Source organism: Calypte anna, chromosome 27, assembly GCF_003957555.1.
Source record: "Calypte anna isolate BGI_N300 chromosome 27, bCalAnn1_v1.p, whole genome shotgun sequence".
In the NCBI taxonomy this organism is placed as follows: domain Eukaryota; kingdom Metazoa; phylum Chordata; class Aves; order Apodiformes; family Trochilidae; genus Calypte; species Calypte anna.
This window is the reverse complement of record NC_044272.1, coordinates 760,148-786,232: the sequence shown is the minus strand read 5'-3', so window position 1 is coordinate 786,232 and position 26,085 is coordinate 760,148. Positions and strand designations below refer to the sequence as shown.

The 26,085-nt window shown below is 58.6% G+C and overlaps 1 protein-coding gene across 1 annotated transcript in view; it reads left to right on the top strand.

The window, feature by feature from the left end:
• SRCIN1 (SRC kinase signaling inhibitor 1) overlaps nucleotides 1-22,203 on the top strand; it is a 37,911-nt gene extending 15,708 nt beyond the window's left edge. The window contains 40 exon segments of the mRNA XM_030465721.1: nucleotides 6,026-6,046; nucleotides 6,048-6,093; nucleotides 6,096-6,183; nucleotides 6,185-6,216; nucleotides 6,480-6,544; nucleotides 6,546-6,679; nucleotides 7,240-7,264; nucleotides 7,266-7,334; nucleotides 7,755-7,799; nucleotides 7,801-7,881; nucleotides 7,883-7,967; nucleotides 7,970-8,005; nucleotides 8,008-8,057; nucleotides 8,059-8,142; nucleotides 8,145-8,308; nucleotides 8,310-8,567; nucleotides 8,995-9,087; nucleotides 9,199-9,246; nucleotides 9,847-9,888; nucleotides 10,085-10,167; nucleotides 10,170-10,237; nucleotides 10,923-10,979; nucleotides 10,981-11,048; nucleotides 11,050-11,118; nucleotides 11,268-11,414; nucleotides 11,696-11,741; nucleotides 11,743-11,788; nucleotides 11,791-11,839; nucleotides 13,020-13,176; nucleotides 13,229-13,330; nucleotides 13,625-13,747; nucleotides 13,750-13,840; nucleotides 13,843-13,875; nucleotides 13,998-14,012; nucleotides 14,015-14,060; nucleotides 14,062-14,149; nucleotides 14,250-14,340; nucleotides 14,343-14,405; nucleotides 19,396-19,535; nucleotides 22,078-22,203. Of these exon segments, the coding sequence (XP_030321581.1) occupies nucleotides 6,026-6,046; nucleotides 6,048-6,093; nucleotides 6,096-6,183; nucleotides 6,185-6,216; nucleotides 6,480-6,544; nucleotides 6,546-6,679; nucleotides 7,240-7,264; nucleotides 7,266-7,334; nucleotides 7,755-7,799; nucleotides 7,801-7,881; nucleotides 7,883-7,967; nucleotides 7,970-8,005; nucleotides 8,008-8,057; nucleotides 8,059-8,142; nucleotides 8,145-8,308; nucleotides 8,310-8,567; nucleotides 8,995-9,087; nucleotides 9,199-9,246; nucleotides 9,847-9,888; nucleotides 10,085-10,167; nucleotides 10,170-10,237; nucleotides 10,923-10,979; nucleotides 10,981-11,048; nucleotides 11,050-11,118; nucleotides 11,268-11,414; nucleotides 11,696-11,741; nucleotides 11,743-11,788; nucleotides 11,791-11,839; nucleotides 13,020-13,176; nucleotides 13,229-13,330; nucleotides 13,625-13,747; nucleotides 13,750-13,840; nucleotides 13,843-13,875; nucleotides 13,998-14,012; nucleotides 14,015-14,060; nucleotides 14,062-14,149; nucleotides 14,250-14,340; nucleotides 14,343-14,405; nucleotides 19,396-19,535; nucleotides 22,078-22,203 (3,174 nt within the window).
• Nucleotides 22,204-26,085: the final 3,882 nt, after the last annotated feature.

Genomic DNA, 26,085 nt, shown 5'->3' with positions numbered 1-26,085 from the left:
GCTCCGGCCTCGGCGTTTCTGGGGAAGATTTTGTTGTTCAGAGGGGGAGCAGCTGCTCCTCCTTCCTCTCTGCATTTGGGGGGTTTTGCTGAATCATAGAATTGGCTGGGTTGGAAGGGACCTCAGAGATCATCGAGTCCAACCCTTGAGCCACCCCTGGGAGCTGTCACCGATTGTCAGCTCCCCAAGGACAAGCGGAGGAATGGGGAAACTGAGGCACGGCAGGGCTAGGTGACCCCTTTAGGATTACAGGTCACCACGACCTGCAGCAGGGGCTGGGCTGGCACCCCAGGTCTGGGGCTGTTGCACTTGGGTTTGTTGAGTGTTTTGGGGGTTTTTTTTGCACTTCAAACCAGCCCCAGGGAGCTGCTTTTCCCGTGGCACCCACACACGTTCACCACCAGCTGAAACAGCAAATTGTGCCTCAAAATTGTGCCTTGTCACCTTGTCACTGCCAGCTCCCTGTCACCCACACTGCTCACCCCAGTGTCCCCACAGCCCTGCACCCTCTGCTGCCTCCTCTCCTTGCTGGGGGTGAGGAGGGGGGGGCTGCAGGGTTTGGGTTTTTTCTCTTCTCCCCCTCCCCTCATCCCTTTTCTGCTGCTTTCTCACACTTGGCTTTGCTTCCCGTGCTCCGGCGCCCCCGAAGGATGCAGTGATTTCCTTATTTTTGGAAGATGCTGTCACACGAGGTGGCCTCGCCAGAGAGCAGGGAGGGGACGTGCTGCCTGCTCAGCCCTGGACAGGAAAGGGGTGGCTGGGGTGGAGGGGGTGTCCCCAGGGGGTGTCCCCAAGGGGGATGAGGTTGGGATGAAGGCAGGACTGGCACCCTCACCCCCTAAACCATCTCCTATAATCCCTCCCCAGGGACCCTCCCAGCCAAGGTGCTGCCTCCAACCTCTCTCTGCCCCACCCTGCCTGGGCAGGGCTGCTCAAAACCCAAGAAAAAAAGAATTCCAGGAGCAAAAATCCTCTCTGGGAGGTTCATGATGAAGCTCCCAGCCAGAGCCAGGGTTGTGCCCAGCGCTGGGGGGTGAGGATGAGCTGGCACTGAGTGTCCCCCCACCCAGGGGTGCTCCCTGCTCCAGCCCTGCCTGCCAGGACCTTTAATTTTTTTTTGGGGGTGTAGGAATGAGTGTTTTGAGGGGCTTGGCTGGATTTGTGCATCCAGCAGGAGCTGCCAGGGACCTCAGTGGTGCCAACCCTGCTGCTGGTGCCCTTTGAGGGACCGAGGGACCAGGGACTGGCACCTGGGCAACCAGCAGCAGTCAATATTCATGAGGCTGCAGAGGATCCAGGCTTTGAAATATTCATCAGGCAGGAGAGGGAAGGAGGGAGGGAGGAGGGTGATGGGATGGAGGGAGGAAGGTGATGGGAGGGAGGAAGGTGATGGGAGGGAGGAAGGCGATGGGAGGGAGGATGGTGATGGGAGGGAGGGAAGAAGGTGATGCCAGCCAGAAAGGGGAAAAAAAAATGCAAAGAAAGGGCAAGCAGCCACCTCTGTCCCCTTGCAGAGCCACCCAGGCCATGTCCAAGGGCAAAAGGAAGTTTTCTGCTTGGAAATGCAGCATCCTGGGGTCAGGCTCCTGCTCCTCACCCTCGTCAGGTCGGGCAGGTTGGGTGTTTGTTTGGCAGAGGTGGTGAGATGGGTGGTGGGTGCAGGGGTGCCCCCGCTTTCACCTCTCCCCAGGGCTCAGGGCAGGGTGCTGAGCTCCTGCTGAGCTCCTGCTGACATCTGGCTGGTTGTGGGAGGCTGTGAACATCTGGGGGGGGAAGGGTCCCTGCTTGAGACAAGGGGTCTGGTTTAAAAGAAAAAAAAAAAAGAAAAAAGAAAAAAACCAACCCAAACCTAAACTAATCCGATTTGAACACTAATCCTGTTAACATTGAGATCGGGATTAATTCTGGGTTAATCGGGATAATCCTGACAAAATGGTGAGCATCAGACTTCGGGGGAATTCTTGCTGCCGCCGGCGCCTTCGCTTTTCATTCGAGGAGAGCTGGGGGGGGGGATGGAGAGACCCCCACCCCTGGCTGGGAGGGATTTTGGGGTAGATCCCTCCCCGTGCTGCTCCCAGCACCCTGGGCCTCCCATTTCTTCCCCTTTTGCTTCTGCAGCCCCAGTTACTCCCAGTTTTTCCTCCTTTTCTTCCCTCCTGGCTCTTCCAGCTCTGGAGGCAGGAGCTGGGGTGCTGGGAATTCCTCCTGGCATGGAATTTTGGTGGTTTTGGATGCTGGAGATGGTGTGAAGCACTGCACATGATGGGGGAGTTGTATCTGGGGGTGCTGGGTCCTGCTGGGGGCTGCTCCTCAAAATGGTTTTACTGGGAGACTGGAGGTGAGGAGGAGGCAGCTGGGAAGTGTCCCCTTCCCAGGGCTCTGCTCCTCTTACAAACCATCCCTCAGCTCCTTCCCTGCCTCCCTCTCTGGGAGCATCAATAATTAAGGATGAGAGGAGTTCGTTAGGAATGAATGAATGAGTGAGTGAGTGAGTGGCTGGGGGAGGTGTGCTGGCACCAGTTTGTTTGCGAAAGGGTGAGAACTGGGCAGACTGGGAAGCCTCCAAGCAGCTCTCCAGACACCAACTGGAGTTGATTTTCCAAAGCTCCAACTGTTCCTGGAGCACCAATGGCCCAGACCTCCCCTCAGGAACCCCTCCTGGGGGGTAGGAAGGGATGGGGTGCTGGGCTCCCATCCCAGCATCTCAGAGGGAGGAAGGAAAGGGCAGGTCCCACCTTACTGAGGCATCAACTGGGGCTGAATGGCCCCAAGCAAACTGGTGGCACGAGGTTGGCCTGGGCTGAACCCCCCCTGTGGTGTTGTGATGGGGTCAGGAAGGCAGAGACACGGAGGAGAAACCGTTGCAGGATGGATGTGTTCATTCCTCCCTCCCTTTCTCCCTTCCTCCCCTCTCAGAGCTGCTTAAAAAAAAAAAAAAAAAAGTTCCCAATTTCAATTAAAATTTTCCTTGGCAATGTTGCCAGCAGCAGAGCTGCAGGAGGGGACAGATGTTGTTTTGCCTCCCAGCTTTGCTCACAGCCTTTCTTTGCGTGCTGACCCTGCCTGGCAGCACAGAGCCCAGCACCCCGAGCTCCATCCCAAGGACCCTCACTCCAGCCCCAGCCCCCACCCTGGGGTGCAGCTTCCACCCAGGCATTTCCAGGGTGGGGAGGACAAAGGGGCTGTGTCCACTGCTTTTTCCCCCCATCCTTTTCTTTCTGAAGGTCTATTTATCCATGTGGTTAATGGCTGAGAGAAACCTATTTTTCTATTTATATTTTTTTCTAGCCAGGGAGGCAGAGGCAGGGATGGAGATCAGGCAGGAGACCCCACCTGAGAGCTCCCATTGCCTTCTCCCATCCCAGGGGTGCTGTGCCAGGAGGGGGGTACAGGAAAAGGGGGGGGTTCCCCCTGGTTTTCCCTCAGGCAGAGTCTCCAGCAGCGATTCCGCAGATGTCCATCCCAGCATCCCAACTGGATCTCCTCAGTCCTGGCCCCCTCGGGGTGCTGAGAGCCAGCCGACCCATCTCACCAGAGCTCAGCACAGCACCAGATGGGCCCCACAGTCAGATGCTGGATTAAATGATGAGTTGGGGGGGGGGGATTACGAGGGATTAATCCAGATCCGTGTCCAACCAGGGGCTGGAGCTGGGGGGGGATGACTCAGGAAATCACCAGTTTGCTTTGCTTTGCCCAGGGCTGGGGTTTGCCAGCTCCATGCCAGCTGTTTCCCAAGCTTGTTCACCCCCCATCTCCTTTCATCCCCATCCATCCCTGTGGCAGAGGAGATGCAGAGGGAGCCTGGGAAGGTGGCAGTGGGGCCCAGGACCTTCCCAGGGGCTCCATCCACCCATCCCAGGGATGATGAATGCCTGAAAGCTCCCCAGTCCTCATCCCTATGGATGGGGCCAGGAATGGACCCCGAGCTGGGGGGGTCTGGGGGCTGCTGCTGGATTCCAGCCCCCACCAGAAACCACCCTCTGCAGCCCTGGGGGCTTGGCTGGGTGATGGGAAGGTCCCTGCCAGGAGCTGAGCTTGGGACAGAGGGCTGCTGGTGGCTTTAAGCATGGCAAGGACTCATCCTGCACAGCTGGGAAGTCCAGGTCTGTATGGGTGCTGGGGGGGCTGTTGTCCTGGCTGGGTTTTGGGAGGGGTGAGGGGCTGCAGGGTTGATGGGAAGATGGGACAAAGCCACAGAGCCTCCTGTCCCCTGCTGAGAGATTTCCCATCCCCCCCCTTGGATAAATCCCTTTCTCCTTAGGATTGTTTTCTCCAGACAAAAACAGGTCCTGAGGAGGGGGAGGAGGGGTGAGGGGGGGGGGGGGATGAGTGTCTGTGGTCACTGGTGTGGAAGCTCTGTGGGTTTTTTCCAGCCCCGAGGTTGGGGGGGGGGGGGGTTGAGTGGGGATGGATGGAGATGGGGCAGCGTCAGAACCCCTGTGGCACAGAGCAGAGGAGGAAAGGGCTTCCAGGAGGGCAAAGCTCCCTGAGACCCCCAGAGATTGGGCAACGAGGGTGCCCAGGGCTGTATGAGGAACAGGGACCCCCCAAACCAGCTGCTTTATCCCCAAAACCTGCATCCTGTCAATATGAGGCAGGGGAGCTGGTGTCTCTCCATCCCCCCCCAGCTCCCTGCAGCTTATTGAGCTCTGCAGAACCCCCCAGGCCTGGGCTGGCCCTGGGTCACCCCAGCTCCCTGTCCCTTTCCCCAGACCTTGCTGCCATCCCATTCCTGCTGTGGAACAACAACAGCAACACCAAGCAGTCAATTTTCCCAGCAATTAGCTCCAGCGAGAACATTTCAAAGTCCCAGCAAAACCCCCGCCCCACAGGATTAATTAAAATCTTCCAATTAATGTCCTAATTTAAATGATGATGATGGCTGTTATCGTTTCATATTGATTTTTTTCTCTTTTTTTTCTTTTTTTGGGTCTCAAAATAGAGCTGCAGTCCCTTCCCTTTCCCCGTGCTGCCTTTCCCACACCCCAGGAGCTGTTTGTTCTCTCTCTTTCATGTGCCAGCGCCTGGAAAACTGAGCCTGGTCCTGGGGGGTGGGGACAAAGCAGGGTTCACAGCAAGGAAATGGTCGGCAAGGAGACCCAGTTGTGGGTCTGGAGATGTTTGTGCAGCAAACCCCTCTCCTTAGCCTGAACTTTGAAGGCAGAGGAATTACACTTGGCCGTGTGAGATTGGACTCCTGGAATATTACTTTTTTTTTTTCTTGCTATAAACCCAAAGCCATTACCTTCCCCTGGCTCGGGCAGCCATACAACCTTGCTGCTGCGTTTGCTTCCAGAATAACTCAGGCATTTATGTTTCCAGGAGCTGGTTCCTTGCTGTAATGGATGTGTAACCTCCATAATTGCTAAGGTTATTCCAGAGCTTGCATGCAGAGCCTGGCTGGGTCACCAGCACTGGCTTTATCTCCTGGAGGATGCTGGTGTGGGAGCCCCAAGGTGCCTGGAATGGCTCCAGGAGGCTTTGAAATGTGGCTGGCAGGAGGTGAGGGGACTGTCACTTGTTGTACCTGCTTAGGGCAGAGATGGAGGAGGCCTGGAGGTGGCACCTTGGTGGCAATCCCTGCTCTGGATTGTATCCGTGATCTGGAATGCATCTTGATCTGGGATCCATCCCTGATCTGGATTGCATCCCTGCTCTGAATTGCATCCCTGATCTGGATTGCATCCCTGATCTGGATTGAATCCCTGATCTGGATTGAATCCCTGATGCTGGATTGAATCCCTGATCTGGATTCCATCCCTGCTCTGGATTCCATCCCTGATCTGGATTGCATCCCTGATCTGAATTGCATCCCTGCTCTGGATTCCATCCCTGATCTGGATTCCATCCCCTGCTCTGAATTGTATCCCTGCTCTGGGATGGATCCCTGTGCAGCCTCAGCCCAGGATCCAGGACTGAGCATCCCTGGGCTTGGCTCAGCCTCCCCCAAGCTCCAGAGGAGCAGTGGGAGCAGCAGTGCTGGGGTAACCAGCACAACTCTGACCTCTCCCTTCTCCCCTTCCAGACCAGGAGCTCCCGACATTCCCCAGGGCTCCCAGCCTGGCTTGGCTGACCAAGCCAAACTCTCCTTTGCCTCGCTGAATCCCTGGAAACCATGTCAGAGGCGGAGCTGCCCCTGGGCTTCAGCAGGATGAATCGGTTCCGGCAGAGCCTCCCCTGTCCCGTTCCACAGCCAGACCAAGCTGCGCTCACCAGGTACCCCCAGAGCCCAGAACCCACCAGGACTGCCCAAGGTTCAACATTTCCCTGGGGTGGGACCAGTTCGGATCTGCCCAAAGCATCCCAGGAGGAGCGGGAGGCACCACAGGGTGGTTGGATGAGCAACTGTGTCCCCGAGGCCACTGTTGGGGTGTGGGGGACCTCCAAGGAGGTGGAAAAACCAGGGTTGGACACCTCAGCATGAGGTGGGGAAGGGATGTGGTGACATCTCCGTGTTTTCTGCTCCCCTCTGCTTCCAGGGGTCCTTTTCCTGCAGTTTGGGGACGAGACGAGGCGGGTCCACATCACCCACGAGATCAGCAGCCATGGACACCCTGCACGCCCTCATCGTCCACATGTTCCCCCAGAAGCTCACCATGGGGATGCTGAAATCTCCCAACACTGCCATCCTCATCAAGGACGAGTCCCGCAACGTCTTCTACGAGCTGGAAGATGTCCGGTGAGGAGGCTCAGGGATCCCCCACAACTTCGGTTTTCCCTTTCCCTTCAGGAGCATCCCCAGGGAGGCAAATTCAGGCTGAGAGAGTTGGGGGTGTTGAGGCTGGAGAGAGAAGGAGAAGGTTCTGGAGAGACCTCAGAGCACCTTCCCAGTGCCCTGAAGGGGGCTCCCAGGAAAGCTGGGAGGACTTGGGACAAGGACCCTGGAGTGATGGGATGAGGGAGGAAAGGTTTCCAGCTGCAAGAGGGGAGATATAGAGGAGATGGGAGGGAGAAATTCTTTGGGGTGAGGGTGCTGAGCCCCTGGGTGCCCCCAGAAGCTGTGGCTGCCCCATCCCTGGCAAGCGTTGAAGGTTGGATGGGGCTTGGAGCACCCTGGGGCTGGGGGAGGTGTCCCTGACCATGGGTGGGGTGGCACATGGGTGGGATTTAAGGTCCCTCCAACCCAAACCAGTCTGGGATCCCATTAAATCAGCGGAATGGGTGCAGACCTGGGGCTGGGACATGGTGGGGGCTCAGCAGCCTCCTCTGGGGTGCTCAAGGCTCTTCCTCTCCTTTCAGTGACATCCAGGACAGAAGCATCATTAAAAATCTACCGCAAAGAGCCCCTCTACGCCTCCTTCCCCGCCTCCCACATCGCCAACGGGGACCTGAGGGTGAGGGGGACAGGGGGGGCTGGGGAGGGGCTGGCACCAAGAAAGAGAGCAAGCCCCAGAGACAGGGACTGGGACTTACTGGTGCTGGTGGGAGGAGTAGTGAGCAGGGTTCATCTCTCCTGGTTTCAGAGTTGTTACTGTAAGGGGATGGATGTTTGGGGTGCAGCTGCAGGGTCCTGAACACGGGGGTTTTGGGGGGTTCCTCCCATCCCACTCCTGGATGTGAGGGAGGGCTGATTGATCTCCAGTCAATCTCCAGTCTTGGGGCTGCTGGCTGCCAAGCCCAGGTGAAGATGCAGGAGCTGCAGACCTTGCTCCTTGGACAAGAGCAAGATCCCTTGTGAGCAAGATCGGGGGGGGGGACCACCCTATAGGACCACCCGCTGTGCTGACACACCCCCCTACCCCATATTTCCACAGAGGGAGATGGTTTACACCTCCAGGGAGTCCTCTCCCACCCGGCGCCCTCAACAACATCTCCCCAGCTTCCCATTTGGGCTTCCAGCTCCCTCCCCCCCGGGCTCCATCCTCCTCCCCATCCCGGTCGCCGCATGTCCTACAGCGGGGGCCGTCCCCCCTCCTACGCCGGCAGCCCCGTCCAGTCACGGGGAGCGTCTCTCCAACCTCCCCCCTGCCCGGGGTCTCCCCCAGCCCCAGCGCCATCCTGGAACGCCGGACGTCAAACCAGACGAGGACCTGGCGGGGAAGAACGTGGTGCTGGTGAAAAAACGAGGGCTTGTACGCCGATCCTTACGGCATGGTGCACGAGGGCAGGCTCAGCATCACCTCCACCCAGTCCCTGGCTGGCATGGGGACCCTTTTGGCTACTCGGGGGGGCTCTACAAGCGGGGGTCCGTCCGCTCGCTCAGCACCTACTCGGCGGCCGCCCTGCAGTCGGAGCTGGAGGACACTTTGTACAAACCCAACGCCCCCCTCTACACCGACACCTACGGACCCGGCCTGGGCTTCAGGATCCCCGTCCTCCCCTCAGAAGATGGTGGAGGTGCAGCCGGGCCAGGGACCCCACAGCCCCTACTCGGGACCCCCAGCCGCTCCTCGCACCGTCCGTCAGTCCTTCCGTAAGGATTCCTGCCTCTCCGTCTTCATGGAGAGCCCCATCAACAAACCCCGGAACCCCGGCTCCTCTGCACCCCCAGAGTCTTCCCTGGCCCGGCTGATCGGCCCCACTCTCAGGGTTTGGGTCCCCTGGACCACCAAGGACACAGAAACGAGGTGAGGAGGGGACAATCCCTTGAAAATGGGGTTTCTGCTGAGCTGGTGCAGCTGGGGAGGTGGAGGAAGGAGAGGGAAGGTTTTGTCCCCGGTGCCACCACGGTGTGGGGCTGAAGGGGTGAGTGGGGACAAAAATCAGGGAATCCCAGAGTGGTTTGGATGGGGAGGGACCTTAAACCCCACCCAGTGCCACCCCACCCATGGGCAGGGACCCCTCCCCCAGCCCAGGGTGCTCCAAGCCCCATCCAACCTTCAAACCTCCAGGGATGGGGCAGCCACAGCTTCCCAGGGACTCCAAAGAAAGAATGGGAAGGGGTGGGTGTTGCTGTCCCTCCTGGGACTCCGTGGGTGGCTGTGGGTGAGGCCAGGACAGGGAGGGTGTCGGTGATGCTGGCGATGTCCCCTGAGGTGTCCCTGTCCCTGGCAGGGAGCGGATGGAGGCCATGGAGAAGCAGATTGCCAGCCTGACGGGGCTGGTGCAGAGCGCGCTGCTCCGCGGCTCCGAGGCTGAGACCCCCAGGTAAAACGTGGGGGGGTTGGGGTGTCCGGGACCCCCAGCTCTGCCAATCCCCTCCCCCAGACCCCCTGCTGCCTGCTCCACGCTCCCTCCCCTCCTCTCTATCATTGGCAGTGAGAAGACAGAGGCCACCAATGGTGGGACCCCCCCATCAGCGTGTAAGTGACTGCAGAGACCAACCCCCCAGGACCCTCCCTGGGGCCCCCCAGGACCCACCCATGACTGCTGGGGCTCCCTGGGTGGGTGCAGGAGCAGGGGGTCCCCAGTCCCAGCAGCACACCCTGTCCCCCAAGGGGCAGCTTCAGGAGGGGACTTTTCTTGGAGACAGCATGGAGGGGTGGGTTGAGGGGGATGGAGAAGGAGGGAGAGAGAGGAGCAGAGACAGCTCCTGTGTGGGTTATCTGGGAAGCATCTGCTTGGTTTGGTTGGGAAAAACCTTGGAGATCAAATCAGCCGGTGCAACCATGACCCCATGTTCCCTCAGCACCACGTCTCCAGGGTTTGGAAAACCCCCCAGGGATGGGGGTTCCATCCTTCCAGGGGAGCTGCAGACTGAGAAGTTCTCCCCTCAGCCTCCTTTTCTTCAATCTGAACCCTCCAGATCCCTCAGCCACTCCTAGAACCCTTCTCCTTGTGCTCCCAGCCCCTTCCCCAGTTTCATTCCCTTCTCTGGACTTCCCCACCCCTCAATCTCCTTCTGCTCCTGAGGCGCCCAAACCCAACCCCAGGATTCCAGGTGTGGGCCTTCAGCATGATTCCCAGCACAGGGGGACAATCCCTGCCTGGGGGTCCACCCACCAACTAGTACCCAGTCAGGATGCTGGTGGGACCACCTTCGGGCCACCTTGTATCCAGCTGCACTTGGCCGAAGCGGGGGACTTCGTGGGGAACTGAGGTCCTTCTCCACGGGAGCTTCCAGGTGCTCTTCCGAGCTGTAATCCCTTGTCCCTCCCGCAGCCACCCAGCCTCACGTGGCATGGCGGAACACCGTGCCCGGTAGCCCCCGGCCCACCTCGGCCCACCAGCACCCCAGCAGGACAGCCACGGCTGTCACCCGCCTGCACATGCAGCTTCACCTCCACGACCTCAGCACAACGCCAGCGACCTCCGCAACCAACTGCAGCAGCTCAAGAAGCTGCAGGTGGGTACCCGAGTGGAGAAAGAACCCCCAACCCCATCCACTCCTCCCGAAGGTTTTCCAACTCTGGAGCAGGAAATGAGTTCCACAGAATCATCCGGATCTGAGAGCATCAAGTCCAACCCTTGATCCACTCCCCCCGTGGTTCCCAGCCTATGGTTATCGGTGCCACATTCAGTCTCTTCTTAAAGTCCTCCAGGGATGGAGAATCCCACCCCTCCTGGGCAGGCCCAGTGCATTCAGCCTTCTCTGGAAAAAATTCCACCCAAATATCCAACCTAAACTCCCCTGGTGGGCCCAGAACTGACACAGGACTCAAGGTGTGGCCTCACCGGAGTACAGGGGGAAATCCCTTCCCTGGAACCTCTTGGCCACGCTGTTCCTACTATCCAAGCCTGGGATGCCCTTGGCCTTCTTGGCCAGCCTGGAAACACTGCTGGCTCCTGTTCAGGCTCCCTCGAGCGTGGGATGGGGTGAAATGGGATGGGGTTGGGGGTGGATGGGATGGGTGGGATGGGGATCAAATGGGATGGGATCGGATGGGTTGGGATGGGGGTGGATCGGGATGGGATGGGGTGGGTGTGGGAGAACAAGGGGATCCCCCTCTGCCGAGCTCAGAGGTGTCCCCAGTGGTCACCCCCAGGTTGGGGACCACCACCCCATCCCGAAACCCCTCCTGTTCCCCCCCCTCAGCTTGCAGAACCAGGGACGGTGGAGGACGATGCTGCGGAGGACGGAGACGGAGCTGAGCGTGCGGGGTGACAGAGGCAGTGAGGAAGCACCGAGGAACCCCCCTGCAACGCCAGAGGAGTCTGGTGAGGAGGAACGGCTCCGTACCTCAACGAGGAGGAGCTGATCACCAACAGCTCAAGTGAGATGGGGCTGGGGCAGGCAGGGTCCCTCCTCCCTGAGCCACATCCCCCCGGGTGACAAAGAGCTGGCTCACGTCCCCGACCCACATGGGGGGGTCTCCAGCTCTGTCCTCTGCTTCCCGGGGACCTCGTGGAGCAGCGGTGTCACCCCTGCCTTGTCCCTGTGCTCACAGTGACCTGGAGAAGTCGGTGGAGAAGATCCAGAAGGATTTGGCCCACAACCATCGGCTGATCCCAGTGCAGGAGCTGGAGGAGAAGGCAGTGGTGCTGAAGCAGCTGGGGGAGACGCTGACAGACCTCAAGGGTGAGGAGGTGACGGGGTTGGGTGACACCTGGAGCCTGCCTGCATCTCCCTGCTCCATCCTCACACGTGGGATTTGCTTCCCTGGGTCCTGGGTACCCCCTCGGGGTGGTGTTGGGTGCCCAAGGATGTGAGGGTCAGGGGGGGTACGGGGAAGAGGAGAAACACCAGGAGGACTCCTTGGGATTCATCCCTTTCCATGGTGTCCTTGCTATGGTGTGATGGTCACGATGGTTTTGGGTCCCTCGGCACAGCGGGACCCTGGTGACCCCTCCCCATCCCCCCCTTCCCCAGCCCCAGTTTCCCCAGCCTGCAGAGCAAGATGCGGGTGGTGCTGCGGGTGGAGGGTGGAAGCTGTCAAATTCCTCAAGGAGGAGCCCAACCGCCTGGACGGCTCCTCAAACGCTGCAAGACGGTGACTGACACCCTGGCCCAGCTCCGCAGGTCAGCCCCCACCCCAAAAACCTGACCCTCAGCCCCCCCCCCCACTCACCCTGGCCATCACATCTGAGCCATCACATCTCTGCCGCTTCCCCAGAACCTCGAAGTCCCTCCAGGTGTCCCCCGTGCCCCCTCTCTGCTCTGTCCTCTCTGCTTTGTGGATGCAAATTCCCGAGGGCTGTTGGGAAAAAAACAAACAAACAAAAAAAAAACAACAAAAAAACCAACAAAGAGAAAAAGTTCATTTTCATTTTTCTCTAAAGAACTCAAAAGTGCCCTTGGTCCTTCTCCAGTGCCCATGTGGGGAACACTCTCTAAACTGGCTTTTCCTCATCCTCTCGAACAAAGGGTCAGAAGGGTGACCCTTGGTGTGCTCAGAAATCTCTTTCCTGAGGAGAAAACAAAACAAACCAAAAAGGTTCAGCTGGAGAAGAAAAAAAATAAATTAAAAAAAATCCCCTTCCAGCTGCAACCTTGCTCGATCCTCCCATCACCAGACCTCTGGGCTGGTTTCCAGCTCAGCCAAGCTGCAGGAGGAGGATGCTCTGAGCTCCAGCCTTGCCTGGGGCTCCTGCCTGCCCTGCTTTGCTCCAGCAGGGAGACTGGGATGCTGGGGCTGCCTCTGCCAACCCTCTGATTCCCTGGCCTGAATCACTCCTGAATCCAAAGGGGCAATTTCAGGCAGATCTGAGAGAGCAGGGACTGGAGAGCCCCAATTCCCTGCAGGCTGATGAGAACAGACAGGTCTCCAAGCCCTTCCTGGGATCAGGGAGCCTCGGGGGTGGGGGGATGGTTTTGAGCTGAAAGAGAGGAAATTTAGGTTAGGCTGGAGGATGAAATTCTTTGGGTGAGGGTGCTGAGCCCCTGGGTGCCCCAGAAGCTGTGGCTGCCCCATCCCTGGAGGTGTTGAAGGTTGGATGGGCTTGAAGCACCCTGGGCTGGTGGGAGGGGTCCCTGCCCATGGGTGGGGTGGCACTGGTGGGGTTTAAGGTCCCTTCCAACCCAACCCACTCTGGGATTCTGGGTTTCTAAATCTTTAGCCTCACCCAAGGCAGAGCTGGAGGGGAGAAAGTTCGGGTGGGGTTTTGTTTGTTTGTTTGTTTTGTGGTGTGGCTTGGGCAGGGGGCTGTAATCCCTCCCTCCCCAGGCTGTGCAGCCACCCAGCACCTTCTGTCCCTTGCAGACAAGTGGACGAGGGTGTTTGGACCCCCCCCAGCAACCTCAGCCAATCCCCCAAGAAGGTGGCCCCGGAGGCAGAGTTCAGCAAAGGGCTGGATCTGGAGATGCCCCCCAGCCCCCCCGTCAGCCTCCATCACCTGACGGCTGCCCCGAGCCCCTGGGCATGCCCAGCTTTGGGCACAGCCCCCCCAGACCCAGAGCCACCCCTCCAAGAGCAATAACCCTTCCCGAGCTCCCGAGATGGTACCGGCCAAGACCCAAACGGGCCCAGAGACCCCCAGCAAGAAGAGCGTGGACAAAGCTGTGTCTGTGGAGGTGAGAGCGTGGGGGGGCTCCTCAGATGGGGGGGGTTCTTCTAGAGGGTCTAACCCTGCCTCCCAGTTAAAACTGGGAATGGGAACCAGGTCCATCTTCCTCCTGGTTGGGTTTGTAGCCGGTGGGTGTTTGGGGTTTGGACCTCTGGTGACATTGAGGGGCTGGAACGTGTCCAGAGATGGGTGAAGGATTTGGGGAAGGTTCTGGAGCAGAAGTTCTTATGAGGAATAAGGGAGCTGGGGGTGCTCTGCTTGACACCCCACCTCCCCCCCCCTCATCTTCCCCCATCCCCAGGCTGCCGAGCGGGACTGGGAGGAGAAGCGGGCGGCACTGACCCAGTACAGTGCCAAGGACATCAACCGCCTGCTGGAGGAGACCCAGGCTGAGCTGATGAAAGCCATCCCTGACCTGGAGTTTGCTGCCAAGCACAAGCAAACCCCGGGCAGCAGCAGCAGCACAGCCTCCACCCCGAGCACAAACCCTCCAAGCCCCAGCACGCGGCCAAGGCGGGGGGCAAAGGGGACCCAGCGGCCGCCGAGGCTCAGGTATGGGGGGGGATCCAGATCCTGGGGGATGGGGCTGCCCCAAAAGGGGGGGTTTTATGCCCAGGAGATGGGTGAGAGGGCAGGGAAAGGTCTCCTGCCCTCAGAGCATCCTTTGTGCCCAGATGAGCTGACGGTGCCGCGTACCGGACGGAGAAACCTTCCAAATCACCACCACCTCCCCCCCCGCCGGAGCTTCCCCTCCTCCCACGGGCTGACCACCACCCGCAGTGGGGAGGTCATTGTCACCAGCAAGAAGGAGCCCGGGTTCATCAAGGTAGGGAGTGATGCCACGGGATGGTCCCCATCACTCCGAGACCACCCCTGGCTTCCCAGTGCCCCCCCCCAGCCCCTCACCACCCTGCTCCCCCTTGCAGAAGGCTGAGTCGGAGGAGCTGGAGACCCAGAAGCCCCAGGTGAAGCTGAGGAGGACGGTGTCTGAGGTGGTGAGGCCTGCATCCACCCCCCCATCATCGCCTCGGCCATCAAGGATGATGATGATGAAGATCGCATCATAGCTGAGCTGGAGGTGAGCGTGGGAGGGGCTGCAGGGGAGACCTCATCACTCTCTGCAACTCCCTGAAAGGAGGTTGGAGCCAGGGGGGGGTTGGGCTCTTTTCCCAGGCAACTCTCAGCAAGACAAGAGGGCAGGGTCTCAAGTTGTGCCAGGGGAGGTTTAGGTTGGAGATGAGAAAGAATTTCTTTCTGGAGAGGGTGATCAGGCATTGGAATGGGCTGCCCAGGGAAGAGTGGATTCTCCGTGTCTGGAGATCTTTCCAAAGAGCCTGGATGTGGCACTGAGTGCCATGGGCTGGGAACCACGGGGGAGTGGATCAAGGGTTGGACTTGATGATCTCTGAGGTCCCTTCCAACCCAGCCATTCTATGATTCATGATTCTCAGCTCACACCCCCCCAAGCTGTGTGTGCCCACCCTGCTCCGACCCTCACACCCCCCATCATGAGGTGGGGACCAGGGAATGACATCCCCAGCAGCACCAGAGCCATGGGCTTCACCTCCTCACCCGTGTCCCTCACCTTGCACCCTGCTGAACCCCCCCCCAAAAAACATCCAGGTGCCTGGGTCACCACCACCACCTCTCCACAGCATTTCCACTCAGGCTTTAAGCCTGAGTTTGGTTCTGAACCCCACACAGCTTCAGCTGGAGGTTTGCTGAGGGTCTGTGCGTGGGGATCCCACCCCAGACACTGTCCTGAGGCTCTGAGCCCCCCCCCAAGGCTCTGCCCCACGTGCTGCCCCATTTGGTGCTGTCAGGGTGCCCACGTGGGTCACAGATGGGTTTTCCTGCTGGTTTTCCTCCAGGAGATTGGGTGATGGGCCATGCTGCAGGCAGGGACACTGGTGATGCTGCAGGGGGGGGACAGCAATGCTGCAGGCCTGGGGACAGCAGGGACACTGGTGATGCTGCAGGGGGGGACAGGTGATGCTGGAGGCAGCAGAGGACCAGGGATGTTTCCAGGGATGATGTGAATCCAGGTGATGACTTTGCTGACTGCTGAGCCCCCATCCCGGCGTGACCACGGCAAGAATTCCTTCAGGACCCATTCCCCCCCCAAACCTCCCTGCTCCAACCCGCCGTGTTTGACTCCCCAGGTGTTTCAGAGGAGCTCTGCCTCCCCTTTCCTTCCCAAGCCCCATTACCACCCGCTGGGGCTGCTGCTTGCCCCGGGCACGTAGCCCTGTGGCCCAACGGGACCTCCCTTGCAGGATGGAAGGTAACAGCTCGGAGTGATCTGGCTGCACTTCAACCACCTCCTCTCCCACCTCTCTCCAGCTCACTTCTGATTTAACCAACTAATGCCTTCTCTTCACCCCCTGCCTCACCACCAGGGCACAGGACCCAGCACTAACCCAGCCCCGGGGCTGCTGCACCTCCCCTGGGGGTCAAATAAATCCTGCAGCCCCCCCCGAGGGGAGGAAGGAAGGGGTCACCCCAGCACCCCACTGGGCAGGGCACGGGGGGGTTCTCGGTGCTGTCACCTCACTGGGTGCCCGGGGAGGGTGGCACTGGAATGGGGCCAGTGGTGGCCGTGCATGCGGTGCATGATGCAGGCAGGAGGGGAAGGGCTGGGGGATGCTGGGACCCTCTTGGATTTGGCCCTGGTGACAGCCCCCCCACCCCCCAACCTCCTGCCCTGGGAAAAAGGAGGAGAGATGGAAGGAGCTGGAGTCTGGGTGGGATGGAGCAGGAGGTGCCGGGGGGAAGCAAAGAGCTCCCTCCCCTGATGCTTTCAGTGCCCATCCTGCTCTCTGCCCCATCCAGGGCAGCTCAGCTCTTGGGGGCACTGGGTACACAGTGGGGGTCCCACTGGGTCCCTCCCCTCACCCGTGACACCCAGCAGCAGGGCTGAAACCACCAGAGCTGCCCAGAGCAGCATCTCCTGTCCCTGCTGTGGGCACAGATCCCTCTCCCCAGCCCTCGGATGGATCCAGCTCTGGTCCAGAGTTCTGTACCCGTGCCAGCACTCCTGTCTCCTTCCCTCTCTGCTCCCAGCTCCCGGGGGCTGACACCATGGCATTCCCTTGGGACAGGGACAGCGTGGTGAGGCAAGGGATTGGTGGCTTCTTGCTGCTCAGGGTGACCTTGGCAGCTTGGTTGTGGTGCTGGCTCATCCCCTGCCTTCAGCTCTGCTGGGACCCACTTGTCCTGACACCAGGGCTCTGCTCTTCCACCAGTGGCGTGCCAGTTCATGGGAGAAATTCCCAGCTGGGCCCTGGCAGTCAGGTTCCCAAGGGAGCTGCAGCAACACCAGCTCCTCTTTTGCTAAGTGATTGCCAAAAACCTCCCAGACTCTTAAGGACAGAGGAAAACCAGTCCCTGTCTGTGCTGGGGGTAAGGATGGGACATCAGGCTGGGAGCTGAGCATCTCCCTTCCCAGTCCAACCCTGCCGAGCATCTCCCTTCCCAGTCCAGCCCAGTGGCACTGGGATGCCCGGGACACTGGGGACATGGAGCAGCACACGGGACACACGGTGCTGCCAGCAGCTCCCCACCTCCTCCCACCCTGGCTCTTAATCTCTCTGAATTCTCTACCTAGGAGCCACTGGCCCTGGCAGCCCCGGGGAGCAGGGCTTTCTCCCTCCCCAGATTGTGCTCACCGAGTGGGTGTCGGAACCGCCGTCCCCCGAAGCCGAACCCGAACCCGAGGTGTGGGTGGAAAGGGGCAGCTCGGAGCACGGGGAGCCAGCGGAGGGGAGCTGGCACTCCAGGGGGAAGGAAAAGCCAAGTCTCACCTGGCAGCTCCACAAAATCTCCCTCTGCACCCGGTGCCCCCCACTCCCCCAGCCCCCCGGCTGCCCCTCTGGGGGCTGTACCCAGGCAGCAGCAGAGATTTGGGGGGTCCCCAGCAAGGTCCCGGCTTCTCAAGGCACCAACTGAGCTCTCTCTGTGGGGGACGAGGAAGGACACTGCTCTGAGCACTGCCAGCAGCCAAGGAGGCAGCGGCAAGATTTGTCACCGAGGTCCCCACGCCCCCCGGGGGACACCACGGGTGGTGGTGCTGGGGAGATGCTGCTGCTCCCCCCTGCCACGCAGGCAGAGGCTGCGGCCCCATCCCCCGGCATCCCGGTGATGGAGACCCCCGGGGAGGAGCCGGACAGAGCCTGTGGGAGGCAGAGATCCCTCCTGGAGCCTCCTCTGGGCTTTGCAAACAAACACCGAGGGGCAGCAGCTCCTCAGCCCCGCCTGCCCAGCACCAAATCCTGGAGCTTTTCCAGGCAGGGATCAAGCCCTGCAGGAAAGGGACAGTCCCAGGCTGAGCATCCCCAGGAGCTCTCGAGGCTGAACCATGGTGTGGCTTCAGCTGCCGGGCGGGAAGGTGGCACAGAGGACCCCAGGGCGAGGAGGAGGAAGGTGGCAGAGGGCTCTGCAAAGACCATTTGTCCCCTCGCCTCTCCGGGACTCCGTGCAGCAAGGAGATTTATGAAGGCACCTACCAGAGACTGGATAGCTTGGAAGAAACGATCCGTGAGCTGGAAATAACCATCAGTGAGATCAGCAGCCACCCCAACGTTGAATTTGTGTTCCGGAGACACGAGGGACCCGAGGATGCTGGCCAGGAGCCCAAGGGAGGTCTGAGGGATCTCAGACACAGAAGCTGTGCCCATGGGACTGCCCTGGACCTCAGTCAGACCAAAACTCCTGAGAGTCCATCTCCAAGCAAGCCTAAGCTGCAGCTCCCCGACACCCTGCAGGTTTATTTTCTGTTCTCCCTCTTGCTGTGCTCTGCCCTGGACTCACTTTCTTCCTGCACCTCTACCTGCTCCCTCTCTGTGACTCTACCTCCAGGCAGAGCCAAGGTGGAAAACAAATCTCCTGCTTTTTTTTTCCCCCTGCCACTGGAAGGGGTTTCAGGACGTGCAGGCATCGGGAAGGGGGGTGACACCAGTGCTGCCACCTGCCCCTTGCTGCTGCCACTCGGTGCCATCCCAAAGCACCAAATTAGACCCTGGTTATAGAGCCTGGTTATTTGGTATCTATGGCTCTGGCAGGTTTTGGGGCTGAGTGTGGGGCTGGTGATGAGCAGCATCCCATGGGGCCAGTTAGGGGGTGAGGAAGCAGCATCCCTCATCTTCCCCTTCTGCAGAAACAACTTCTCTACCAAGTGCTGTTAAAATCCCAGCCTGGGCTCCCTGAAACCATCCAGACCTGGCTGGAATCCTCAGCAGCTGCTGGGCTGGCTGAATAGCTGGGAAAAGAGGGAGGGAAACCCCAGCCTGAGCCACTGCCACCATCATCAGCCTTCCCGAGAGCATCCAGAGCTGGGGAATAAATCTCCGTGTGCCTTGGCCACCTCAGCCCCATCACAGTGCTCTGCCTGGGGCAATGGGCTGGGTCCTGCTGGTTTCCAGAGGCTGGGAAAGTTGTGAAGCAGAGCTGTGGGGTGGCTGTGGCTGGAGCAAAGCTCAGCTCAGGGTCGGGCAGTGGATCCAGAGATCCCCAGAGCGGAACGGGGAAGGGCAGAGCTTGTGCGCAGCTCTGAAGGATGGCTGGCCAAGATGGTTTGTGGCGGTGGAGATCCAAGCCTTTGGAGGTGGAATCCAAGCCTTTGTGCCTCTATCTGTACTTTAAAATGAAAACCTCTGTGTTCCCACTGCTGCCGTTTCCACCTGGAATTCTGCTCCTGCCTCCCGGCGCCTCTTTCCTGTCTCTTGGCCGTGCCCCATCCCGGGGGGGGGGGATGTTCTCCTCCTGCCCTCCATCTCCCAGTGTTTGCCCTCACTTCCCTCTTTGCCTTGCAGTGGTCGAGTGCCTCCCCGGTAAGTCCCAGTTGGGTTCTGAGCTCCCCAAAACAGGAGCAAAAGCTCCTTTGGCACACAGAGCCAATGTCCCTGCCCTTGCCTGGCTTTGCCACCCGGGGCTGTCCAGGCAGGGACACGGTGGTGCCACCAACCAGGCAGCTCCAGGCAGTGCCCAGCTGCCAGCAGTGCCACTGGGGGGGCTTTCGCTGCTTTTAACCCCCTTCTCCCCTCCCTCTCCCCCAAATTCTTTGTCCCCACAGAGCGGTTGGTGGCGTTGCCATCCCGGCCATGAAGGTTGTGAACCCCACATCCCGGCTGAAGCAGAGCCAGCAGGGCAGCCCCGACAAGAGCAAACACCTAAAGCAGAGGATGGAGTACATGAGGATCCAGGGCCAGCAGCAGGTCAGCCTGGGGACAGCACCGGCTCTGAAAGACACGGGGGGAGCCACGGGTACCCCCCCAGCCCCAACACCTTGGGGTGAGGGTGTGGGTGGGGGGCAGAGAGGCCGGGGAGCCCCTATGGGGGTCCGTGCTCTCTCGGTGCTTCCCCTTCACCTTGGGTGGGGTGGGAGGGGTAAGGACCCCGTTTTTTGGGGTGCTGGGGGTGGTTGTTGCTGGAGCTGGCTGCTGGGGACAGGGACACAACTTTGTGCTGAGAGTGACAAGCTCATGAGCAGGGTGGTGTGTGAGGCATTTGTCCCCTGTGCCACCACTGCCCTGATGGCCAGAGCTGAGCCCCAGTTTTGGTCCCCTCCCCCTGAGAGACCCCCCCCAGTCCCCCCAGCAGCATCCCAGCCATGGTGCTGAGCACTGCAGGGTGGGTGCTCAGCACAGGGGCTCCAAGGGGCTTCACTGACCTCTGCCTGGGGTGGCTCAACCCATCCTGGGGGGTCTTGGGAGAGCCAGGACCCTCCCTGCACCCTCACCCTGCAGGGGAGGTGACAGCCAGGGGATGGTCCCAGCAGCCCTCGGGATGGGGGGTGGGCACAGCAGCTGGAAAAGGAGCGTTTTGGGATGGGATGGTTTGTGTTCCCCCCACCCCAGCCCAGCACCTTCTCCTCTCCCATCCCCAGGGGTCACTCCTGCTGTGGGTACCAGGGCTCCCAGCACTCCTGCTGCCCCCCCAGTGCTGGTGGGGGGGTCTCAGGCTTGCTAGGTCATGCCAGGCAGCTGACAGCCCCCCCACACCTCTCCTCAACCCTTCAGCCCCCCCAGCTGGGCAGCAGCACCATGGGGGCTTCTCCCCATCCTCTCCCCCTCCCCATTCTGTGTCTTCCCCTCCTTTCCCTGGGTCTGTCCCTGAACCCCACCCCCCCAGCCCCAATAAACCCCATTTTGCTCCTCCTGGTGGATCCATAAACCCTGTCAGATAAAGGGAAGGTTTTTCCCAGCTGCCTGGAGCTGCTTTGGGAGAAAATTAAGGGAACTTGGGCAAATGGCACATGAGAAACATGGGCACCTGGATGCCCCCCAGCTCAGTCACCCCATCACTCCCCCCCTCAGCTGCTCTGTCACCAGCTCAGGGCCATGCAGGTGACAGTGACAGTCCCAGGACAGTGACACCCTGAGAGGGTCTGTCCTCAAGGCTGGGGTCTCCCTGGCTCCTCTCCCTGGGTCCACGTTTGTTTTCATCCCCACCCCCCCAAATCAGGAAGATCCAGGGGGGTCCCTGTGCTCCCATACGGGGCAGGATTTGTCCATGTCCCCCCCACACACACACCAGCAGCACCCCCACTCCTGCACTGGGGGCACTGGGGGGCTGCCAGCCCCCTCCTCCCATACCAGGAGGATTTGGGGGCATCCTTCCTTTCCCCCCCTCCATCCCCCTCTCTGCAGCTCCCTTGGGATCAGCTTGTGCAGGACCAGGGGTGGGTGACATTGGTGGTGACCCCAGGGATGTGATGGGTGCTGGGTGGGCACCATCACCCCCCCGGAGGCACCGGGGGCTGGCGTGGGGCTGCCCAGAGGCACCTCTGCTCTAACACTGCCCTTCTTGTCCCCCCTCCCCACCTTTCTCCCCTCTCCCCTTCATCCCTCACCTCTGTGTGTGTCCATGTGTCCCCCCATCCCTCTGTACCCCCACCCTTATGTCCCCCATCCCTCTGTCCCCATCCCTCTGTCCCCAATCCCTCTGTCCCCCATCCCTCTGTACCCCATCCCTCTGTCCCCCATCCCTCTGTTCATCCATCTCTCTGTCCCCCATCCTTGTCCCCCCCATTCCTCTGTCCCCCATCCCTCTGTCCCCCATCCCTCTGTCTCCCCATCCTTGTCCCCATCCTCTGTCCCCATCCCCCTGTCCACATCCCTCTGTCATCCATCCCTCTGTTCCCCATCCTTGTCCCCCCATCCCTCTGTCCCCCATCCCTCTGTCCCCCATCCCTCTGTCCCCATCCTTGTCCCCCCATCCCTCTGTCCCCACCCCTCTGTCCCCCATCCCTCTGTCCCCCATTCTTGTCCCCCCATCCTTCTGCCCACCCATCCCTCTGTCCCCCTCCCTCTGTCCCCCATTCTTGTCCCCCATCCTCTGTCCCCATCTCTCTGTCCCCCATCCTTGTCCCCCCATCCCTCTGTCCCCTCACCCTTCTGTCCATCTGTCTCCTGTCTCTCTCCTCCTCGTGGGGATGTCCCCTTCCCATCCAGTAACGTGTGGGACCAGCTCATCTCGTGCTCTCTTTGTGGACCTTTTCCAGCTGCTTGACCTCAGGCCTAAAAACTCAGTGCTGCTTCTGAACAAACTCCTCTTTGGGTCTTGGTTGTGGTTTTGCTTTGCCTTTCCTCTTTCTTCCCTTTGGTTCCGTTCTTCTTTCCTCCTTTCTTTTGTCTTGTTTTGGTTTCGTTTTGGTTTTTTTTTTTTTTAATTTATTACTTTTCTTCAAGAAACTGTTTGACTTTCCTCCCCTTTCTCCTCCTCCTCCTCTTCCTTGAATCTTGCTTTTCTTTCTAGGCCACCAGACCATCTAAAGAGGCTCCTGAGACCTCCCCCGTGGTCTCAGACAAACCCACGGCTGGCAGAACATCCATCCCCGTACTGACTTCCTTTGGGGCAAGGAATTCCTCCATCTCCTTCTGAGCAGCCTTGCCAGCTCCTCCCAACCTCTGCTGCTCCTGGGGCTGAGCTTCTGCTCCTTTCCTTGGGCTCCCCCTCCCTGGGAACTTTGGCTGGAGGGATCCTCACCCATCCCTCGAGTTTTTATGGGTTTTTTTTCCTTTTTTTAATTTTTATTTGGTTTTTCTTTTTAATCAATGTCTTGCTCCATGTGGCCGAGTTCGTGTCCCACCTCTGCTCCCCCCACAGACCCCAAATTCTGTCCCCATCTCCAACCCCCAATGGCCAAACAGCCACTTTCTGGTCCTCTCTCTCTTTTCTCCTCCCTTTTTTCTCCCTTTTTCCTTTCGGTTCGTTTGGGTTTGGTTCCCCCCTCCTTCCCTTTGCCCCCCACCCTATATTTTCTGTTTATTTAAGAGCTCCCAGAGCTTTGCTCCACCAGTTTCACCACTTCCAAGCGAGGAGGACACTGGGCAGCACCCAACCCACACGGAAAGGTGGGAAAGAGCAGAAGACCCCCCCCCAACCCCTCCAACCACCCCCCAGCATCCCGGCAGCCCTGACACCCCCCTGGGGGCTCCTGCCAGGGCTGGGTGGGGGGGACCCTTGGCGGGCTGTGTCCTTCGCTGGCCGAGGGCTCGGTGCTGTCCCAAGGGGTGGGGGTCACCTCCAGCCCCCGCCCCCCTGAGGATGGACAGGGCTGTAAAATGGGGAGGGGGCAGCAAGGGGCAGGGTGGGGGCCGCCCGTCCCCCCGGGGGTGGGACCGAAGCACTTTAAAGGGTCGGGCGGGGACAAAAAGGCGCTGGGACCGCACAGGGGACATCTCTGTCCCCTTCCCCCCCCGAGGGGACAGCAGGACGGGTCCCCGCAGCCCCGAGGGGACCCCAGGGCACAGACAAAGCTGGGGGGAGCCGTGGGAGGCGGGGGAGGGGGGGTCCCCGTCCTCTGGCCGCCACCCGGCAGCACTGCGGAGCTGGGCGGGTGCCACGCGTGTGTCGGTGGCTGCGTGTGCACCACGCGTGTGCGTCCACGTGTGGTGTGTGTTGTGTGCCACGTGTGTCCGTGTTCTCGTGTGCTCCAAGATGGAATCACTCTTTTCGTTGGCTACTTTGTCCTTGAGTTGTTCTTTCTTAATATTATTCTTATTTTATTCTTTTATTCTTTTTCTTCTTCTTTCCCCCCCCGCCCGTCTTTTTTTGTATCTCAAGTCATTTTTGTACAGAAGAACCGAGCCTTTTTTGAATAACAGAGAGAAAACGAAACGAACAAACAAACAAAAAAAAACTTAAAAAAAAATAAAAAACAAAAAAAAACCACAAAAAAAAACCAGAAGAAAAAAAAAAAATAATCATGATGCAATTTCTTTGGATTGCAAAAAGCAACTCTTTACATTTAAGTGAAGTTGTCTTAACATTTTATATTGTTTTAAAATATATTTACATATTATATATATATAATATAGGTAATATAAATATATATATATAAATATTTAAAAAAAAAAAAAAAAAGAGAAAAGAAAAGAAATAAATCTCTTCCTGTCTGGTGTACTTAGGGGGGGCTTTCCCACCCCCCCCTCTCCTTACCCTGGAGCTCCTCCTGGCTCCCCAAGGGTTGGTTCCTCGCAGCTTCTTCGTGCTGAGTCCCCTCCTCCGACCAGCACCTTCCCGACCCCCTCCCCACCCTGACCCTTGCCGGGGGTGCAGGATGGGGGGGACACACACACTGCCCCCCCCTTTCCCAGCAGCAATAGCACCCACTTGATGCGTTTGACTTCATTTCTGATTTTTAGGTGTTTTTTTTTTCTTGGTACCAAAGTGAAGCACTGTAGCAAAGCCACAGCTTCTTAGGGCTGGGATGGGGGGTCAGGGGTCTTCCCCTTCTCCCCCAGCACCCCTCCCACCCTGACCCCCACCCATCCCAGTGCTCCTGTGGCGCTGGATATGCACCCTCCCCCCCCCCCAACCACTCATGGGGGGACCTGCAGGTGTCCCACGCACCCTGGTGTCATTTTTGGGGGTGGGGGGGGTGTGAGGGTGACAAATCCACCACCCCCCACCCTAGTGACACAGAGAAGGGGGTGCAAAAAGATCCAGGGGGCTTCACCCTCATCCCAGTAGCACCCATGGGTGTGCTGGGGCACCACTGGGAGCACAGGGAGGGTCCCATTCCCTGCACCACCCCCTGGTTTAGTCCAGGGACCGCCCCCCCCCCAACCTCCAGACCAGGGGGGTTGCACTGGTGCTGGGGTGCACGGTGCTGGTTTGCACCCATTATTTTATTTTTTTTTCACCCCCTTCTCCCCTTGTTTTGTGCCCCCCCCCCCCCCCCATCCCCACTGCGTCTGCGTCCGTCCCTTCATGGCATCACGCGAACTGTCTGTGAAAAAGCAAGCAAAACACACACAAAAAAAAACAAACGTATGAAGAGTGGGTTCTGGTGTAAACCAGAGAAATATATATATATATATATTAAAAAAAAAAAGAAAAAAAGAAAAAAAAAAAGGAAAAGTATTAAAAACCAAACCAAAAACAGAGCGCTGCCTGCATCGTGCATGTGTCGGAGGCGCCCGCTGCATGCGCACCCCGCTTTACTCGTCTGGATGTTGTTTAAAAAAGGCTTTTAAAAGGACAAAAAAAAAAAAAAAAAAAGATTAATACTCATTCCTAATACTCTTTAGAGGCTGTTCTGGGGTTTCTACGACGTCGTGTGTCTCTTTAGCATGAATTTTCTCGTGAGCTGTTTTAAAGAGAAGTAAGGCAAAAAAAAAATAATAAAAAAAAAAAAAGGACTTGGTAAATGAAACAAAACAAAAAGGCCTTGCACAGGGTGCAGGGGGGGGGCTGGGGGGGGGGGCTGGCCCCCCTCCCTGCCACCCCACCCTGTGCCCCTCGCTGTCCCTGTGTCGCTGTGGGTGCCATGGGTAGTTCTGTGCGCAACGTGACCATTGTAACTTCCGATGACAAAGGGTTGCTTTGGGGTTTTTTTTTTTTCCCCTCCTCCCTCCCCCCCCCCCTTTATTACTTTTCTTTTCTATCAGAGTGTCTGGCTTTAATAAAATTGATTTTGGGTTTTTTTTTCTCTCTGGCAGTTTCATTTCCTCACCCACCCCTCGCCCAGGTGGTGTCACAGGGATGGGGTGGGACATCCCCAGCTCCAAGACCACCCTGGTCCCACGCTGAGGATGGGAGCAGGAGGGGGGAGGGGTCCATCTCCTTCCCACCCCCAACACCCCCAGCATAAATCATCCCTGGATACTCCAGGAGTAAAGGAGAAGAAAGAGGAAAAAGAAAAGTAAAGGAAAAATAAAGGAAAAAAGAAGGGGGTGTCTACAGACCAACCCCCCCAGCAGGAGAAGCAATAACTGCAGACCCCACCTCCTCAAATAATCAGTTTATTTCCAATATATAGACCAGGATTGGGGGTGTCCGAAGCAAGGGGGGTTGTTTGGGGGATTTTTTTTCAGTTTTGCATATACTGGCACTGTGGCCAAATCGTACAACACGCCAGGGGGCACGGGAGGGGGGTGGTGGGGCACATGCAGGAGGGTTTAAAAAGTCAACACTGGTCCAGCACATCCCCTGGCCAGTGCTGGCCTCTCAGCTGAGCAAAACTTCTTAAAAAATCCTTATAAATCCTTTGCTTTATGTTACAGGGGCAGAGACAATATTTACAAGAACAAAAGGAAATATTAAACAAATTAACGAAGGGGAAGGAAAAAAAAAAGAAGAAAATACCAAACAAACAACTTTACAGCAATTATCTGCATAACGTAGGAGAACAACACAGAAACAGCCCCATCACTTGACACCCCCACCCCCCAACCCCCCCGGCAGTGGCCACCCGACCGGTGACACGTGTGTCCCTGGGGGTCCCAGTGAAGCCCGGGGTCCCTGTGCCCTCCCCAG